At 41.1% G+C, this 20282-nt stretch overlaps 1 protein-coding gene across 3 annotated transcripts in view; it reads right to left on the reverse strand.

Moving 5' to 3' along the window:
- Positions 1 to 796: 796 nt before the first annotated feature.
- Positions 797 to 20282, reverse strand: part of SLF2 (SMC5-SMC6 complex localization factor 2) — a 38002-nt gene continuing 18516 nt past the window's right edge. For all 3 annotated transcript variants that reach the window (XM_082225076.1, XM_082225075.1, XM_082225074.1), the window contains exons 7-20: positions 19985 to 20089; positions 19042 to 19209; positions 17875 to 17977; positions 16008 to 16083; positions 14562 to 14703; positions 14131 to 14236; positions 13608 to 13784; positions 9615 to 9712; positions 9426 to 9510; positions 8438 to 8563; positions 6947 to 7024; positions 6309 to 6395; positions 5804 to 5872; positions 797 to 2612 (exon numbers count right to left, since the gene is read on the reverse strand). In XM_082225076.1, the coding sequence (XP_082081202.1) occupies positions 2568 to 2612; positions 5804 to 5872; positions 6309 to 6395; positions 6947 to 7024; positions 8438 to 8563; positions 9426 to 9510; positions 9615 to 9712; positions 13608 to 13784; positions 14131 to 14236; positions 14562 to 14703; positions 16008 to 16083; positions 17875 to 17977; positions 19042 to 19209; positions 19985 to 20089 (1465 nt within the window). In that variant the 3' untranslated portion in view covers positions 797 to 2567. The remainder of the gene's footprint in view (positions 2613 to 5803; positions 5873 to 6308; positions 6396 to 6946; positions 7025 to 8437; positions 8564 to 9425; positions 9511 to 9614; positions 9713 to 13607; positions 13785 to 14130; positions 14237 to 14561; positions 14704 to 16007; positions 16084 to 17874; positions 17978 to 19041; positions 19210 to 19984; positions 20090 to 20282) is intronic.

A 20282-nucleotide genomic window follows, 5' to 3' on the forward strand; every position in this document is an offset into this window, starting at 1 on the left:
GCTTCTCTCCCCCCCCCTTGGCGGTTTACACATGCCTTCAGTGTCATGTTGTTGACCCAAGCTAAGCTGTGGTCTTGGAGTAAGTCACTCTCAGCTCCAGCCAGCAGATGGAACAACTGGCCTCCTGCACAGACCACTTGCATTAGCTTAGATCAAACAAGCTCCCCAACCCCAGTGGCTCCCATGTGTGGTCACTTGCACCATCCTAGTAAGGTCAGTCACCTCCGCTGTCCTACCCCCCAAAAGGACTGTCAATCTATCACATACATGAACAAGAGACAGAAAGAGAGAAAGTGGAGATGTGCCTGAAGCTACCTTCATGGAGCAGGCTGGACAATAAACTGGGGAAGGTTGGTGACCCCCACAGAGGACATAAATAAGCCTATTTTGCATTCCCCCACCTTCTGGAGCAAGTGTGAAAAGCAACCCAACTGAGGATATCAACCTCCACTGTAGGGAAAAAAACCACAACACCAACTCCAAATATCTGCTTGGTACATAAACAATCTTCAGGATCAGCAAGTCATAACAAATTCAAGAGAGCATTTGTAGCCTACCAGTAGCATGCCTGTGTTGCAAGCTGTATTGTCTGGGGGGAGGAATGAAATTATTAAGCTAGGTACATGTACAACGGGAAACTACTGCAAGATGACAAGGTAGCATTTCTGGATTTAATCATTTAAGATGAGATGCGTGCTGCTGTACAGGAGAGGTATGGTGCTCAGGATCTCTTTTGCCTGAGTGTAAGGAATAATGCTGAAATTCATATTCACATATAAATTTAGACACACACATGATTATTTTATACTTTATTCTTACTCTTTTGTCTCATTAAAAAAAGTGGTTAAACTGTGACCTGGATAATTCCAAGTGTGTTTGAAAAGTAATACAAATAGTATCTCTTCATATAATACACAGATACAGTAAAGTGGCAAAGAGAGAGCAGGCATATTTGTACTTTATAAAGTCAATGTGAAATGTTTATAAAAAGTTATATATGAGTATATTCAAAAGTACAAATAAACCACAAAGGAGGCTTTTAACTATAGGCCAGGATCCAGAGAAGTATGCACAGTGTGCAGGCACATTAGGGCTTTCCCCATTTCTCTTCTCACTGTAGCCCCTGGCTGGAAAAGCTGTTCCTTTAGGTCAGAGGACCTACCTTCCACAGTAGCTTTTGATGCAGCACAAGGTGCTGCAGGTCAAAGAAAAACCGTCAGTGACGCCCCCACCTGAGCAGAACTGCAACCTCCTTGCACACAGGGCTCTCTGGACACTGGCTGTGGAATGCAGGGTCTATAAAATACTCCCCATTACAAAAAAGAAATAAAAGAAACTAGTCCCCTTTGAGGTAGCATTTCCCACCCAACCTGTGGGATGTTGGGGTCCAACAAATTCTGAACAGCACTGAAAGTGTGAAATGTTTTGATATAAATTGAGTACAAACTTTCTCCCATTAAAATCAATGACAAAACTCCCATGGATTTAACAGCGCTGAACTGCTCCTTGACTAGCAGTCCATCTTGCTTTATCAATCTATTTTGCATACTTCTGCTTAAAATGCATAAATAGGATTAAACACAATGCCAAAAGTGTCTCCTCATAAAAATCAATTATCTTAGACTTATATTATCTCTACTTCTTTATATTTACATTTTAATTTCTGTTATGATCTCTAACAATTTGTTTATTCACATTTATGGCAGTGCAAGCATTCAGAAAATCTCCCTCTCTCCTTATAATTTATTGGCATTAAGACTGAGATGCCCGTGAAATATTCACAGCTACACACAACTCAACTATAGTATCTATAGTGGCATGACCAGGAGAATAAACTCCTCTCTGAATTTATTTACATTTCCAAACAAATTTATTCCCCTAACTATTGACTAACAGATCTTTTGTATTAGCATGTAATTTTGATGCATAGTCTAAAACCAAGTATGAATTGCCATTAATCTTTTTAACTTCCTTGAAAACTTAAAACTGGGCTCACTAGGTGGCATTTAAAGACACCCAATTGCTTAGGCAGCTGAATGTGTCTACTGGTGAAAGGCTGCAACACTTGGTACACTTACTTTGAAATAAGCTCCAAAGGAAGCAATGAGATTTGCTTCCAAGTGCATAGAGGACTGTAGCTCAAGTGTTTCCCCCATCACTTTCTAAACACAAGGGTCACTTTAGCACTTCCTGTCCATTCCAAAACAAATCCACCGGTTTCTAAACTTTGCTTCACAGTAGGAAATATACAGTCCTGTCCTTTGGCAAAACGCAACAGATATATTAGAATAGTTCTATTTTATAGTAACAAGCATGACAAAAAATAAAAACTACCCTTACTTTTAAAAATATTAACTCTTTATCAAATCAATCTAAACAGGATAAGACATGTTAAAAGATTCTTAATTACGAATATTGTTCAGTTATTAGGGAAGGACAAAGTAAGAATCATATAAAATATGTGGAAGTGATATCCAAATTACTGCCATTTTTCTTCTTAGGCCATGCTATAGTCTTCATCCTTTTATTTTCTTGGCCATACTGTCCATTTTGAAATTCTCTTCAATCTACCCATTTGAAGCATCTGGGACCCAAAAATCATGAATCTGCCCCTATGATAAAAATAAATTGAACTTCAAAATCGGTTTAGACCAAAAAACAAAACTTTAGTTAATTCAATAGCAGCCCTATATAAGACCAAAGACATGTATGTACAGATAACTTGCAATTTATGTACATTCAGCTTTATGTGCTTGGCAAAAATACTAAAAATAAATAAAACGGAGGTGGAAGGGGGGGGGTGTCCAGGAAAAAAACCTTGGCACTCCCACTTGCCACTGAACTCAATGTTCTGACTATACGTGATTTTGGCTCTACATACTATGCCCAGAACGTATCTCCAGTGTAAGTTGAGAGTCAGCTGTATCTATATATTCCAGCACCTGTTTCCACACAGTGGCCAATCAGATGCCTCTAGAAAGCCCATGATGAGGTCATGAAAACAATACAATAGTCCTCTTCTGTTTATACTCTGAGTGTGGCATGCTACCTCTGAATCTAGAGCAGTGTTTCCCAACCACTGTTCCGCGGCACACTAGTGTGCCGCAAGATGTTGCCTGGTGTGCCGCGGGAAAAATTAAAAAATGTGAAAGATTTTTTTTTTTAAAAAAAGTCAAATTTTCGATTGGGGCGCCGTCACTAGATGACCCCTGGGGTTCCCTCCCTCCCTCCCGCTCTGCGCCTCCCTCCTCCTCCTCCGGGGAGGCCCTTCCTGGCTCTCGGCCAAGGCTTGGCGGCTGCCACTCACTCACTCGCTCGCCCACCCGTCCCTCCATCCCTGCACCCGGCCTCTCCCCCTCCGTCCCCGGCGCGGGGCTGCCGGGATCCGTAGTCCCCTCGCCCTTGGGCTCCGCGCCCGCGCAAGGTGCGCAAACTACGTTTCCCAGCATGGCCTGGCGGGCCGGGCGTTTTGTTTGAAGCGCTCTTCTCTCGGCCATGGAATGAGCGCGGCGGCGGCGGGCGGGCGGGCAGGGGCTCTTCCGCGCAGACCCCGCGCAGCCTGCCTGCGCCCCCGCGGAGATCGGGCGGCAGGATGGAGCCCGGGGATCCCCGCGGAGGCGGAGCGGCGGAGGCGGAGGCTGCCCCCCAGGTAGGGCTGCGTCGGGGGTGTTGTGTTTATTTTTGCAATGCTGCATCCGCGCCGGAGGGGACGCATCGGACCGCGGGGAGACCCCTTGGCGGGCGTGCAAGCGTTGCATGGAGTGCAGTGCAATGCAATGGCAACGTGGCGCCCTGCATGCATGCATGCAACTTCCACCGGCGCTCCGGACTTGGCAGGTGAGGGGGGTCCCCAGTGGGCGGGAGAGAGAGCCGGGAGGGCGAAGGGGAGCCGGGGGGGAGCAGCGCTGCTCCCCGAGCTGAGCCCGGGGTGAAACTTCGGCGTCGTTGCGCCGGGTGTTGGAAGCGGAGGCTGGCGGGGGCCCCTCACCTGCAAAACCTGGTCGCCTCTCATATATTTCGTGCATTGCATTCATCGCCCGCTTTCTCCTCCAAGGAGCTCCCGGGGGCGCGTGTGGTTCTCCCCGTGTTATCCTCGCAACAACAGCCCTGCGAGGTGGGTCAGGCGAGTGGCCCAAGGGAGCACCCAGGGATTGTCCTGGCCAGGTGGGGTGATTTGAACCCTGCTCTCTGCCCGGTCTTCGTCCTCATTTAGCCCCCACATGTGCATGACTGAGGTTTTCCCCCCTCGTCTTGGCTATGGTGTGAGTCTGTGCTGTTAATTAATGGGGTTCTGCCTTCGGAGAAGATGAGCCAGCCCTCAAGGAGGTGATTATGTAATTTGCTAGCAATTCATGTCCCTCCCGGCGTGACGCTGCGCGCTGACGTCACAGGGCTGTAATGGCGGTGTGCCTTGAGATTTTTTTCATGAAACAAGTGTGCCTTTGCCCAAAAAAGGTTGGGAAACACTGATCTAGAGGTTTCACATAGCCATCATTCTTCTCCTTGAATCAGTCAAATCCTCTTTTAATGACCACTACCACACTTTAATTCAGACCATAGAAATACTTCATTTTGCTTGTCCTAAACCTAATGCAAATAAATTTCATTAGATGGCTCTGAGGGGAGATGCATGAACCCCTTGCTCATTTTTGTTGCCCTTTTCTGCACTTTCACCAACTTTACTGTATCCTTTCTGAGGTGAAGCAACCAGAACTTTACACAGTATTCCAGATTTGTATAATGGTATTATGACAATGGAACTTTTTCAGTTCCTTTCCTAATTATCCCTAGTGGCACCTTTCTTGGTCTATGGTATTCATTGTATTTGAGCTTCTATTAAATGTGGTTTTTACCAAACTTCTCATTTGAGGCAAGTTTCTGCTTTTGAAGTAAAATGTGACCATATTGGACTTCCTTGGCAATTGTCCACTTACATATATGTTGAATTTGGTAGCACTATGGCCACAGTTACCAATTGGTTCGACAACACATATCTCACAGCAGATCCTGGCTGCCACTTTAGGATTAAGTCCAGGGTTGTCACTTTTCTGGCTGGTTACATGTCCTAGGACACAGTCATTTAGGATACCTCCTTGTCACGACTGAAATACACACACACTCAGTCTATGTGAAGATAACTGAAGCCACACATTACTGCAGCACTTTTTCCTTTGCATGCCTCATTGATTTCCTTCTACATCACAAGATCAGCCTGAGCATTTTGGCCAGGGGAATGATAGTATGTCCCCAGTTCTAAACTAGTTTTGGAGTTCTAGCTTGTTGGAATTTATGTCCTCTTTGACATACAGAGCAACACAGCTTCCAGTTTAAAGGCTTAACTAACTAAGCATTGTAATCTAACTAAGCATTATATTTCTTTTCAGTAAGGCAATTTCTGTCCCTTTGCACGTTTACATTTTCAGCTTGCACAGTGTTAAGATTTCTAGTCTGATACTTTAGGGCATGCGTGAGTGATGCATTCATCTTTCCAGGCACATCTGCACTAATTTGTTTCTGTAGCCAATGAGTTACACTTCATTCTTGAATAATTCCAGGCTGTTACAGAATGGTTTTTAATATATATATATATAATGCATGCTACATACCCCTCAAGCATTATTTTGACATCCAAACTTCTATTAGCAAATCTATAGAGCTGTTCACCTCTTAGAAAAGCAAACTTATTCATTATAATATGCCACAAAGACACCCTTGCAGAAGTGTCATTACCATTACATTGAAGACTTACAATATTTCTGTAAATCACACAGCAATGTGAAAAGATGTTTTAACTGCATAGTACCTGAGTAAGCCGAGAACTGTGAATCATTTGTTGCCATTTGCTGTATGTTCTAGCAACTAAGTCTTTTACCTAGAAAGAGAAAACAAACTGATTGAAACCAACTGGGGGAAAGGATGCTTAAGGGTGCAATCCTACATACTCTTACCTGGGAGTAGGAATCATTGAACACAGTGGGGCTTACTTCTGAGTACACAGATGAATCAGATACCTAGGGCTTACATCATCATCTGCTTCAACCTTATTCTCATCAGACCTAAAAATGCAGGACTGAAGTACACTCTTGCAATTTAATAAAAGTGTGAGAAGCAGCCCTGAAATCAGCATTCAGGAGTCCACAAAAAAAAACCCCATGCCCTGCCCAAGATAGGATGTTGGAGTAATGGAAGCAAACTCCTCAAAGGTGCAAGGTTACTCATATTTGACTGCATATAAGGAAGGGGGAGCAGAGAGAGTCCTCACAATGACTCTTACCTTCTGGGGATTAAAAAAGTACAAGACTACTCACCTTAGTTTTATAGAACAGTCTAACATCTTCTCTAATATCACATTTTACATGTTTTTCCAAAGTAGTGCAGAGTTTCACCAGCCATTCCTAAATGTGAGATTAAAAGAGTTAATTTTCTCCTGACCAAATGTGTAAATACTGGGGAAAGCATTTCAAAGTGACATCTTCCCTAAAACTTAAGTTATTATCTACATTTTCAGTAATAGTATGATTTTAAAAGTATTAGGTGTTACTTAGAGAGTTATAGTTACATCCTGTCTTTCCAATTATAAAAATCTGTAAGGTGACCAGGTAACTAACAATTTGAACAATAAACACCCCCAAAATAGGCTGTGTATTGGGGAAGGGTATCCTACACTATATAGGGCATTATTGCACCTAGAAAGAAACTAGGAACCCATGTAGCTAAAATGGTTAAAATGTTTACAGAAGATATTTGAGCCTTCATGAGCACAGTTAAATCTAAAAGCAAACCTTTTACCTTGATGAGGAATGTAACCCCAGCCAAAACCAGGAGACCACCATTTCCATGAATTTGTAGTATAAGCACATACACACTAACTTTAATTTATTTCACAACATTTAAATATCACTTGATTGTATTACAATCTCTAAGTGGTTTACAAAAAATTACTTACCCTGTGGTTAGAATTTGTAACCTCAGAATTGCTAGCTTCCCTGACCAAGTGAAGAAGAACATAGGCCAGATAGTATGCCTAGAAAATGAACAGAAAGTATTCAGCCTAGCTCTTAGTAGTAAGGATGCTGCCAACTTCTTTGAGGGGAAAACCAGTTTTCACAAAGAAGGCAGTTCAACTTTTGCAGGTGCTCAGTATACCATCAATGCAAGATTACAGCAGATTTACACATTCTGCTCTTAGTAGACAAATACTTGTGTCTTACCCCTTTCAACTACCCACACAGCAATATAAATTGGTTAAGAACTGGTTCTTAAGCAGCAGGTGAAGGAACAAAAATCAACAAAACTTTTAAGATAAACCAGGAGTTAGGTGCAAATATGCCCAGACAAGTAAATCAGTTTATTCACCATTTTTTGAGCAAACAAACTGCACAAATATGGGGCATCTGCATCTATAATGCCAGCTTGCAATAAAGAGTCTATGTGTAGTGTGAAAGGCATGTATTCCTGGAATGAGAGCAATTAGTGTTTGCTGAAGCCATAAGTTGTATAGAACACATTTACAACAAAACTGAAGCAGAAGAGTCTATTATAACAAAAAGTTGTATCACACATACTGCCAATTCCTCCCCCCGACAACACACAAACTGGCATCCAGTGTACCACCTACATGGTGGTCACATGTGAACCAGCCCTTGGTAGTATTAAGGACAATTTCCAGCATACAGTGGTGCTTAATATGACTTTGGTGAATAAACAAAATGAGTAGGCAATAACAAGCCTTTTCTTTATTGTGGCTTTAGGGCTTGGTGTAATACAAGAAAGGTTATTAACACAGCCCAGTCTATACCTCTTGACGGGTCACAGCCCAAAAGCAGGCTTACAAGGCACTATTGTATAGTGCAACATAGGGGAGCTCTCGCCCTGGAGTGTTCCACAAGCTGCAGAGGAATCAGCACCTATGTCAATCTAGATATCTGGGCACTCATTTTAGCAGGAGAAGACACTGTTGGGAAGAGTGACTGATACATCTGTTGTTATCTGGAGTTCACTTTTGGCTCTAAGTGTGAATCAGTTTGATCTTGACAGAGACACGTTTTTAGGTAGTCTAAAACATGGACAAACTCTGTCCGAATAATTTCTAAAATGAGATTGGCTAAGATAAGCAGTATGTTCTCTGCTGATCTGCTCAGGAGCTTTGTTGATCTGCTGTGGTCAGAGCAAAGAACTTCGAGCATATTATATTATTCTACCCGAAAGGGTAATCAATACAATAAAAAAGTAGTAACTCCCCTGCACACATACACAAAACTTAGCCCTTTCTCTTTTCTCATCCATTCACTTCATCCCACCTTGCCAATGCTTGCCTTCTGAGATATGAGCATCTCTTATACACAAATAACCAACAACTCAATGCCCATCTGGTTCCCAGCCTGCCTTAAGTTTGACCCTGGGACCCTGCTTTTCCAGGAATGGTGTCTGAGATTACCTCCGGTTCATATTGACGAAGAAAAGACTCTTCTTTAAGGCCATCATGGTGTCCCACTGTCTCAGATATTCTCTTTAACAGATTTGAAGGTTTCATATTCACTAGTTCTTTACACAGAAGTGACATCTATGTAATCCCAGGAAGAAGGGGGGGGGGGACAGATTAGAGAGGAGCACAGCTTACTAATACTTCCTGGCTTTTGGCACCATTAAGAAGAGAAAGCCTATATCATTTTTAAAGACAAAAGTCTGGAGGATAATTAATGTATGTGATCTCTCCCAAATTTTTATTCATGCTCATGGATCCTGAGAATTATTGGGTTCTAGTTTACTTTGAAGTTACATGAATCAAGACAAACATCTTATTGGGAGTCATCAAGAATAAGAAAGAGAGCAGGAGGGATAGTAACAGCAAGCAGAGTAAAGTTGTACTGATGAGCAGCAGCTCTGGGTGGTAATCCAAACAAGATGGGTGCACATAATTTGAGTTTATTTTATCAAGAAAAGTGACAGCATACATTTTAAAAATAGAATAAATATACCAAGACAGCACTGAAGCAACTCAAAAGCTTGCAGAGCAAGAGAAGCAGCATGTTCAAAATAGATTAGAGAGGATTTCCCTTAGAACTGATGGATGCTGAAGTCAGCCTCTAAAAAGCAGGAGGAGCTGGACACAATTTGGAACAAACACCTCTTTTAGTTTGCACCTTAAGGCAGCCCTAGGATTGGTAAGAGCAAAAATACTCTGTCCCTGAATGAGGGAAGCCTAGTTATCTCTATGTAAATAGCAAAAACTAGGTTTCCCTTGTTCACAAAAAGGAATACAAAAGGAAAAAGGGGTGAAAGAAAGAAGAGTTCTTCTGGGATTTTATGCCCTCCCAAAGAAAGTCATGCAAGGTGCTTATGATCGTCAATGTCGTTCATGGATTAGTGGAATAAAGGTAACTCTTAAGAACCTAATATATTAATAAAGCAAGTTTGTACAGTACCTGCTGGTCATGGCTGCTGGGTATTTTCACATGGGTTTTAAGAAGCTTCAAGATTACTACCAAGCTAAGATGCCTTCTTATTTGTCTGAAACGATAACATTTAAGTAAAGATTATTTTCTACAATGTAGTGGTTTCTCTGTGTGTTTTGAAGTGACATGCAAAGTGAACTGTATTGCAGTGAGGCTTACCTTCCTCGCGTCATCCAGTTTGGGACAAACTGAACCAGCCCTAAGAGATCATGATGGTGGCTGGACAGATAACTTATTGCACGGCATAACTCAGGCATCTTACAAGCAAGACAAGAGAAACAGTCATTAGAAGCAATTAAGAGCAACTGCAAAAAATCTAAAAGTTTCAGTGCAATGCACACAAGAGTCAAAGGCTATCCTTTAAGAATGGTATTGGCAAAGGGGCTTGAATAACTCAGAGAAGCTATGAGCTATGCCATGCAGGGCCACCCAACATGGACAGGTCATAGGGGAGAGTTTTGACCAAACATGATCCACCTGGAGCAGGAACTGGCAAGCCACTCCAGTATCCCTGCCAAGAAAACTCCATGGACAAAGACAACAGGCATATAAAAGTTATGACACTGGAAGATGAGCCCCTCAGGTCAGAAGGCATCCAACATGCTACTGAGGAAGAGTGGAGGACAAGTACAAGTAGATTCAGAGCTGATGAAGCGGCTGGGCCAAAGCTGAAAGGTCGCTCAGTTGCAGATATGCCTGAAAGCGAAAGAAAAGTCCAATGCTGTAAAGAAAAATATTGCATAGGAACTTGGAATGTAAGAACCATGAACCTTGGTAAGTTGGATGTGGTAAAAAATGAGATGGCAAGAATAAATATTTACATCCTGGGTCCATTTAGTGAACTAAAATGGATGGGAATGGGCGAATTCAGTTCGGATGACCATCATATCTACTACTGTGGGCAAGAATCCCGTAAAAGAAATGGAGTGGCCCTCATGGTCAACAAAAGAGTGGTGAAAGCTGTACTGGGATGCAATCTCAAAAATGATAGAACGATCTTGATACAAATCCAAGGCAGACCTTCTAACAACACAGTAATCCAAGTTTATGCACCAACCACTGGTGCTGAAGAAACTGAAATTGACCAATTCTATGAAGACTTATAACACCTTCTAGAAATGACACTAAAGGATGTTCTTCTCATTATAGGGGATTGGAATGTTAAAGTAGGGAATCAAGAGATAAAAGGAACAACTGGCAAGTTTGGCCTTGGAGTTCAAAACGAAGCAGGGCAAAGGCTAATAAGAGTTCTGCCAAGAGAATAAGCTGGTCATCACAAACACTCTTTTCCAACAACACAAGAGATGACTCTACACATGGACATCACCAGATGGGCAGCATCGAAATCAGATTGATTATATTCTCAGCAGCCAAAGATGGAGAAGCTCTATACAGTCAGCAAAAACAAGACCTGGAGCTGACTGTGGCTCAGATCATCAGCTTCTTATAGCAAAATTCAAGCTTAAACTGAAGAAAGTAGGGAAAACCACTGGGCCGATATAGATAGATTTAGATATAATCTAAATCAAATCCCTTATGAATACACAGTGGAAGTGAGGAACAGGTTTAAGGATTTAGATTTGGTGGACAGAGTGCCTGAAGAACTATGGATGGAGGTTCGTAACATTATACAGGAGGCAGCAACAAAAACCATCCCAATGAAAAGGAAATGCAAGAAAGCAAAGTGGCTGTCCAACGAGGCCTTACAAATAGCGGGGGAGAGAAGGCAAGCAAAATGTGAGGGAGATAGTGAAAGATACAGGAAATTGAATGCAGATTTCCAAAAAATAGCAAGGAGAGACAAAAAGGCCTTCTTAAACAAGCAATGCAAAGAAATAGAGGAAAACACTAGAATGGGAAAAACCAGAGATCTGTTCAAGAAAATTGGAGATATGAAAGGAACATTTCGTACAAAGATTACCATAATAAATGGCAAAAGTGGTAAGGACCTAACAGAAGCAGAAGACATCAAGAATACACAGAGGAATTATACCAGAAAGATATGGATGTGTCGTACACCCCAGGTAGTGTGGTTGCTTACCTTGAGCCAGACATCCTGGAGAGTGAAGTCAAATGGGCCTTAGAAAGCTAATAACAAGGCCAGTGGAAATGATGATATTCCAGCTGAATTATTTAAAATTTTAAAAGATGCTGCTGCTATACTCAATATGCCAGCAAGTTTGGAAAACTCAGCAGTGGCCAGAGGATTGGAGAAGATCAGTCTACATTCCAATCCCAAAGAAAGGCAGTGCCAAAGAATGCTCCAACTACTGCACAACTGCACTCATTTCACATGCTAGCAAGATTATGCTTAAAATTCTACAAGGCAGGCTTAAGAAGTATGTGGACCAAGAACTCCCAGAAGCGCAAGCTGGATTTCGAAGGGGCAGAAGAACCAGAGAACAAATTGCAAACACGCGCTGGATTATGGAGAAAGCTAGAGAGTTCCAGAAAGACCATCTACTTCTGCTTCATTGACTATGCAAAAGCCTTTGACTGTGTCGACCACAGAAAACTATGGCAAGTTCTTAAAGAAATGGGAGTGCCTGATCACCTCATCTGTCTCCTGAGAAATCTCTACAGTTAGAACTGGATATGAGAAGAAGAAGAAGAAGAAGAAGAAGAAGAAGAAGAAGAGTAGTTTGGATTCGATACCCCGCCTTTCACTCCCCCTTAGGAGTCTCAAAGCGGCTAACATTCTCCTTTCCCTTCCTCCCCCACAACAAACACTCTGTGAGGTGAGTGGGGCTGAGAGACTTCAAAGAAGTGTGACTGGCCCAAGGTCACCCAGCAGCTGCACGTGGAGGAGCAGAGACGCGAACCCGGTTCCCCAGATTACGAGACTACCGCTCTTAACCACTACACCACACTGGCTCTCTGACTGGAACACTGGAACAACTGATTGGTTCAAAATTGGGAAAGGAGTACGACAAGGCTGTATATTGTCTCCCTGCTTATTTAACTTATATGCAGAATTCATCATGCGAAAGGCTGGACTGAATGAATCCTAAACCGGAATTAAGATTGCCAGAAGAAATATCAACAACCTCAGATATGCAGATGACACAACCTTGATGGCAGAAAGTGAGGAGGAATTAAAGAATCTTTTAATGAGGGTGAAAGAGGAGAGCGCAAAATATGGTCTGAAGCTCAACATCAAAAAAACAAAGATCATGGCCACTGGGCCCATCACCTCCTGGCAAACAGAAGGGGAAGAAATGGAGGCAGTGAGAGATTTTACTTTCTTGGGCTCCATGATCACTGCAGATGGTGACAGCAGTCACGAAATTAAAAGACGCCTGCTTCTTGGGAGAAAAGCAATGACAAACCTAGAGAGCATCTTAAAAAGCAGAGACCTTGCCGACAAAGGTCTGTATAGTTAAAGCTATTGTTTTCCCAGTAGTAATGTATGGAAGTGAGAGCTGGACCATAAAGAAGGCTGATCGCCAAAGAATTGATGCTTTTGAATTATGGTGCTGGAGGAGACTCTTGAGAGTCCCATGGACTACAAGAAGATCAAACCTATCCATTCTTAAGGAAATCAGCCCTGAGTGCTCACTGGAAGGACAGATCGTGAAGCTGAGGCTCCAATACTTTGGCCACCTCATGAGAAGACAAGACTCCATGGAAAAGACCCTGATGTTGGGAAAGATGGAGGGCACAAGGAGAAGGGGACGACAGAGGATGAGATGGTTGGACAGTGCTCTCGAAGCTACCAGCAGGAGTTTGACCAAACTGCGGAAGGCAGTGGAAGACAGGAGTGCCTGGCATGCTCTGGTCCATGGGGTCACGAAGAGTCGGACACGACTAAATGACAACAACATGTTATGGGATACAATAATGCGCTCTTGTAATATCTATGCTTACTTTTGAGATAAAAATTGATTACCATGTTATCTTCACTGCCGCTGTAGCTGCAGTTTAACACATCTACTACTTCTTAGACAAAAAAGAATATTTCCAATCAGTGTCTCCAATACAAGTAGTATTTATCAGCAAATGATTGGAATTCTAAAGTATTATATTTCTTTTGGAGCTCAACCAAAGCAGCAGTTCCCTCAAGGCATGGCTAAACACACAAATTCTGGAGGTTTTGGCAAAATTAAGCTCAATTTTACACAGATTACACTAAACACTTATTGATGCAGTTACCTTGGTATCCCACTCTCTGATATTTTCCAGTAGTTTTATAACAAGGCACTCCAAGTCCACTAGGGGAAATTGTTTCAGCTCTTTTGCCAAACTCAGTTTAAGCAGCAGCAACAGCAACATAAATATTTCTTTGTCCGTGTAACCTTCTGGGTACATGCTTATACAGAGCCGCAGAAACTTAAGGGGAGAAATGAGATGATAATAAAACTTCTTCTTTAAGCAATATTGAATCTAATCTCAGTTGTGTATTACAAGTGCAGACAGTGTTTATTCCTTTAATGTGAAACTTACTAGGTTTGTCTGTCCTTGAACCTATTAGGGGTCAATTTCTGTTAACTACCAATAAGAAACATACTGCTCATTGAAAGACCGTTCTTTTTTAAAAGCTTTAACAGTCAAGATCAACCAGCTACTAAGTTTAGCTGTCCAAGTGAATCATGACTATCACTAGCAATCATCACATATGCTTCTCTTATACAAGAGAACTTTCAAAAACAGGAAAAGGAGTGGGGGACTCTCTCACCTTGGATATATTGCAAAGGTTGGTGTCTATTAGATGAAAGATAGGAACCGAGTTTCCAAAGATGTCTCCACTTGGTTTTTTCTGTATAGTCTCATGCATTTCAGATCTAGCAAAAAAGGATTTCCCCCATTAAATTTATTACACTTTGGCAAAACGAACTACTATAAAAAGCTCTGCCTTGGCACATTTGTAGGACGTTATAGAACATAAAACTTAGAATGTTGTTTAATTTGAGTCTACATCTTGAGGTCTCAGGACAGAGGAAAATATGTATCAGGGGACAAAAAAAGATAATAAAATCACAGCATGAAATACCTACTTAAATGCAAACCACAGAAACCATACTAATCGGATCCTTACAAAAGTAGCAAATATTTCTATGGTTCCCTAATGAATCCATTGAAAAAACTGATGTGATGCTAAACACTTACATTATATCATCCTCAGAAAAGTTAGGTTGAAAATCTTGCAGAGGAAACAGTGCACTGAAAGGAACACCCATATTCAGTAGCACAGTTGCTATATCAAATATTGATGGAATCCATGGCCTTGGCTGGTCGTTGCTAGCTGAAGCTGCAGAGAGATAACACTTGGCTATTTATTCCCAAACCAGAGGAACAGAAAGCACAATGAGCATACCAGTGCTAATGTATGGAGTTCCCTCAGACATGAGCTCTGCTTTAAGTAGTTTATGAAGATAGCAGAGGAGACTCAATAGCATTAAGTAAACAGCAGAATGCAACTTGAGCATGGTATGTTCTTTGGGACACTGTAGCATTTTCTAAGGCAAAGGGTACTATTTTAATATTTTCCCACCACTCTTGTACATCTGTGCTACAAAAGCACAATCCTCTTCAAAGCAGCAAATAAGCTGTCAGTGTGATTAACCTGGGAAAGATGGCAGAAAATATATAAGCATATCGACACAGAAAAGATACAGAAATATTTATATAGTCTGTACCGGTCATGGTCTCATAATATACCATATTTTTCCGTGTATAAGACTAGATTTTTAAACCAAAAAATTAGGTTTAAAATTGGGGCTTGTCTTATACACAGGTAGTGCTAAGGGGTGTTTTCCTAATTTGGAGTCCCCAAAAATAGGGGGCATCTTATACATGGGGGCGTCTTGTACACGGAAAAATATGGTAGTTTGTTTTTTTATCTCAACTTATCAAGACAAACAACGCGATTTCCTTGTAAATGCACATCCTCATCCCCACATGAATATAGCTCTACTGCTACTTCAGTGGTAAATATTTTGTACCAGAAGAAGGGTGTGTGAACAAGGCTTAGGGTGAGATCCTACAACTGACATTTGGTGGCTGAAGAGGCCTTATGTGGCAGTTTACATGCTGCTTAATTGGTGAAGAGGAAGGCTCCCCAGCGTGCCCATAGAAAATACAGCCTGAAACAGGGTATTCCAAGGACAGCTGAGGATTTGCAGAATCCTAAGACCCCTCATTCCCAATACTCTCCCAAAAGCTATCCAAGCCCTAGAGCTGGCAAGTTAATTCTTTCCCATCTACCACAACTGGAAGAAAAATGGCAGAAGAAAAATTAAGAAAAGCAGGCCTTCCCACCATTCCCTGATTACAGTGAGCCGGAAGGGCTTAGGAAGTGGCTGAATCTTCATCACCAGATTGCTGTGCCTAACAAGGAACCTTGTGAGCCACATTAAACTAAAAATAATTCTATTAGATGGTAAAACAACCGAATTACATTTGAATGAATTATGTGAAAAGTGAGAAGACTGTTGCAGGACTTTGTGTCAATGTGTAAAAACTACAAGTTCTTCCCAATGGGTAAAAACTACAAGTTCTTCCCAATGTGTAAAAACTACAAGTTCTTCCTGAACTTTAGTTTCAAATACTCACCAGTTTTAATTGTTAATGACATCAACATATCCAAAATCTTTCTTGACAATGAACTGTCTGGATGAATTGACATCATCTGTTTAATTGAAACAAAACTGAAGGTCATCTAAGACAATTAGAACTTTTGCATATTCAATATTCTTGCATTGTGATGAAGAATTACTGAAATACAGTACAAATGCGATCTGATGTGCCAGAAATGTGAATCAGTCTTACTAGCTAAGAATAGTGTTGATCAATGCAAGTAAGAATAACCATTGCTGCTCTAGTTTTGGTCTTTTAAATATTCTTCCAATTTGCTATACAAGGGGGAAAGCGAAGGCAGCACTCTTAAATCCTTGACTTCCAAACTGAAAGATATCCTGGGTATTTCCTGGGGACAAGTATTCAGGCCCATAAAGTTTATACATAATGAACTTAAGAAGTTAAGTGTAAGCTTGATAAAGGACAAGAGAGTGGGAGAGAATAATAGGCTAACTTCTTTAAAAAGAATGGATGGCAGAAAACACCTGCTCACAGAGTAAAGCTAGAAGGAATCATTTGACAATTTTCAGATGCATTTGATAGCATATTACAAAATCAAACACTTCTAAGAAGAATTTATTTCAATACAAGACCTGAAAGGTAATGGTGCTCTAGTGTCTGTCACTGGCTAGGAGATCATTGGGAGGTTGCATCTCTTCTTGCACAGGAAGGATATGATAGCAATGGGAAGACCAGCCTGGCCACAGAATGAGCAGCTAATGGGAGCTTGTTTTACTTTCCCAGCCAAATAGAACTCTGTTCCAGGCACCCGTTTCTCTGGGATTACAAAAGGAAAGGAAAGGATGCTCTGGATTCTGCTACAAATTGGCTTATAATCAAAATGTGGGGCATAAATCTTTAAAGAAAACTGCAATTCTGCCAGATCTGCAAGTCTTAAGAGAGCCATCCTAAAAAGACTCCAGCCACACAGAATATTCTCCATCTTTACCTTCCTATTTAGCTCAAGTACCTACAATCTACCTACTGTGTGAAGGCTCAGGAAGTTCAAATCACAAAACTTTCTTTTGCAAAAGGAGTTAAGGTTTGGCTTTTTTAGGGATGTCTGAAGTCAATCATATACTGCAATAGTCTATTTCATCCCATGTATTCCCTTGTGTAAACTATTTTGGTATGTCAGTAAAGATACAATAGGCTTTCAAATCTGATCCCCTTTCCTGAGGAGAATACAGGTTTGGTGTACAGAGTCAAACCTCAGCTCCCGAACGCCTCCATTTCGGCTCCCGAACGCCAAAAAAACGGAAGTAAATGCTCCAGTTTTTGAACGTTTCTCGGAAGCTGAACATCTGACGCAGCTTCTGCTTGAGTGCAGGAAGCTCCTCCAACCAATCGGAAGCCGCGCCTCGGTTGTCGAACATTTCTGAAGCCAAACGGGCTTCCGGAACAGATTAGGTTCAACAACTGAGGTTTAACTGTACTTATGGCATCCTTCCTATGACTCGTGAAACAGTGCCAGTATGGAGAGAAATAATAGCCTGGAGGTTGCTGGCAGTGGAGAGAAGAGGTAAGCAAGTGATCAACATGAAATGCAAGGCATTTCGCATTTCTGACATTAAGTGGCTAGTTTAAAAGTGTGCTCACACTTCCTAAATTAGATAGGAGTTAATGCAGAATGAATTGTAACTGAAGAACTATTTTATATGCCAGATCTTTAATTCTCAGAATTTACCAACAGCTCATGCTCCAGGAACCAGGGAGTGTGTGCATGCAGAACATGAGCAATCTAGAAAAGCTAAACTGTAAGGTATAAACTAACTGAAGTTCAGTCTAATAAGGCTTCCGGATTCATGATATCTAATGCAACGTTAAATAAGATGCATCTTACCCGAAACATCCATTTTAAAATGGGAACAGGACATGGAGAACTGTAGTAAGCTGACAGAAGCAAGCCTTCAGAGATTACAAAAAGCTGCTGTGTTATTCCAGATCTGCAGAAAGAACCACCAAGAATCACTTTCATGTTTTCAAAGTTAACCTGTGTATTAAATCTCAGATTTAAAGAACCATACCTGAAACAATAAAAACTATCAGGTGTAAGGAAACTAAGGGTGGGATTCACCTAATCAGCCCCTCCAGTGGCAGCCCTGCACAAGGATTTCTACTTGTTCAGTGGTGCTTCTCCCTCCTTCCCCACAAATTGGTTCAGAGGGGTCAGGAGAAACCCACCCCCAACAGCATTTGGTGGAGGAAAGGATTGCTCCATCTGGCAAACTGCAATGCTTGCACAGACTGAACCACAAGAGGACAGCATTGAATTCTACCCAATAACAGAGGCTTCAACAGGAGAATTGCAGTGTCATTTGAGAGACGCATAGAAAATTCTTGCACAAGCGTATGATGGCCAACTACTGCTGCCTTTGCTAACAGATTGACATATGATCCAAGTGAAGCTTACACCAAATCAGATGCAAGAATAACTAGGCTTGTTGAAAAGTGGTACACAGTATTTTTCATGACTAAAAGGTAAACTGAGCGCGCTCTCTCTCTATATATATATATATATATTTGAAAGAAAATATATATACATATAAAACATAACGATTTCAAACATTAAAGTACAGGGTTCTTACGAACGCTTAGACCTCCTTCCCTACCTCCATAGGTTCCATTTTAAAAATTAGATTTACTGCATCTTTACTCTTATCTATTATATAACCATATTTACCATTAAAACAATTCCACATTACAGTACAAGTGTCTTTACATCCCTGCCAAAGATTTTAACTGTTTACAGTGGTCTTTTAAGTAAATTACAAACTGATCACTTAAAACAGGCACCACAAGGCTGACTGATACATTTCACTAAACACAACCTCTAATTCCGAAACTTGTCTAATTTGCAGAGATTAATAAGGGTAGCAAGCATACATTAGGGACAGAAGACTCTTTGAGTTTGGCAAACTACTAACTAGCATGCATAGCTATCCATACAAATGATATTTTGCTAGTATGATACTTTAAGAAAATGGACATTATTAAAAACCATCCTTACCCGAGAATATATTTTTCAATGGGATTTTGAGGATGAAACCCAGAATTCCTCAAATCAAGGTTAAGATGACTGAAGATTTTCCCAGTATGTACTACATGAAATATATTTTCTCCTGGGTGCTGGTCAGGAATAGCATCACTGATTAATGCAAATCTCTCTAAAAATTCTCTGTAACACAAAATTACATCTGTAATGTATAATCCTTAAAGTCTGTTTATTGAACGATTATCCCACACATTTATCCACTTAGAGCAAGAGCAGCCAACATCACGTCCAAAAGATGCTGTTAGATTCCAACTCCCATCAGAGCCAGCCAGCATAGCCAATGGTCAGACATGATGGGATTTGCAATACATGACCTAAGTCATAGTTAAGTGATTTGCAGGGGGGGGGGCGGACACATGGAAAGTCCTGGACATGATCCCACTCCCCTCTCCTCCACTGCGCAGGAGATTACAAAGTCCTTTTTTACTTTAGAATAATCCACAGTTCTAGGTTACTTCTGAACTCATTGAACTGGGATTTGTTCTAACCAAAGTTAGATAAACTATGATATGAGATTTGATTTGTTTTAAACAAACCACTATCTCTTAAAGTCTTTATCAAATGCAGAACTATGGTTTGAACTAAAGTGAAAGTTTTCACTCATCATCTCAAACACAAAGGAGGAGGAAGGGAGCACAAGACCCAGAGATTTGCTCTGATGGTTCCTGATAACCACGCTGAAACATGATTTATGACAGTAAATCATCTGAACCAGGCCATGGCCTAACACTACAACTGCCAATCATGTATACAGGATATAAATGATGAATAAGAGTGGACCCTAGAGAGAAATCCAAGAATTTTTTTGGAAAGCCAGTAGAAGGGTAGATTACAGTGGTCAATGAGACAAACAGTATTTCATTGAGTATAATCACAAGAAAAGGATTAATTAGAAGACCTGTGTTCTGCAGACAGTTCACCATCATCAGAGTCTTCTTCATGTTGACAATTTATTGGAACTTCCCATTTGACTTGCTGTAACTGCTTCTCTAGTTCATCTATCCTGTAATGCAGATAAGGGTGTTTAAAAAGAACCTTGGCCTCTGATTATAACAGCACATCTTAGAGCAAGTTTAAATATTGACATGTTTCCTCTCTTATAAACAGGCACCTAGTATTTCTGCTTGTTACTGGAGTTAGGAAAAGCAACATAGAGCAAATTGCTAAAATTCATTGACATGTCCTTTTTGCTATTA

This window comes from Podarcis vaucheri (genome assembly GCF_965113315.1).
Source record: "Podarcis vaucheri genome assembly, chromosome: 5".
In the NCBI taxonomy this organism is placed as follows: Eukaryota; Metazoa; Chordata; class Lepidosauria; order Squamata; family Lacertidae; genus Podarcis; species Podarcis vaucheri.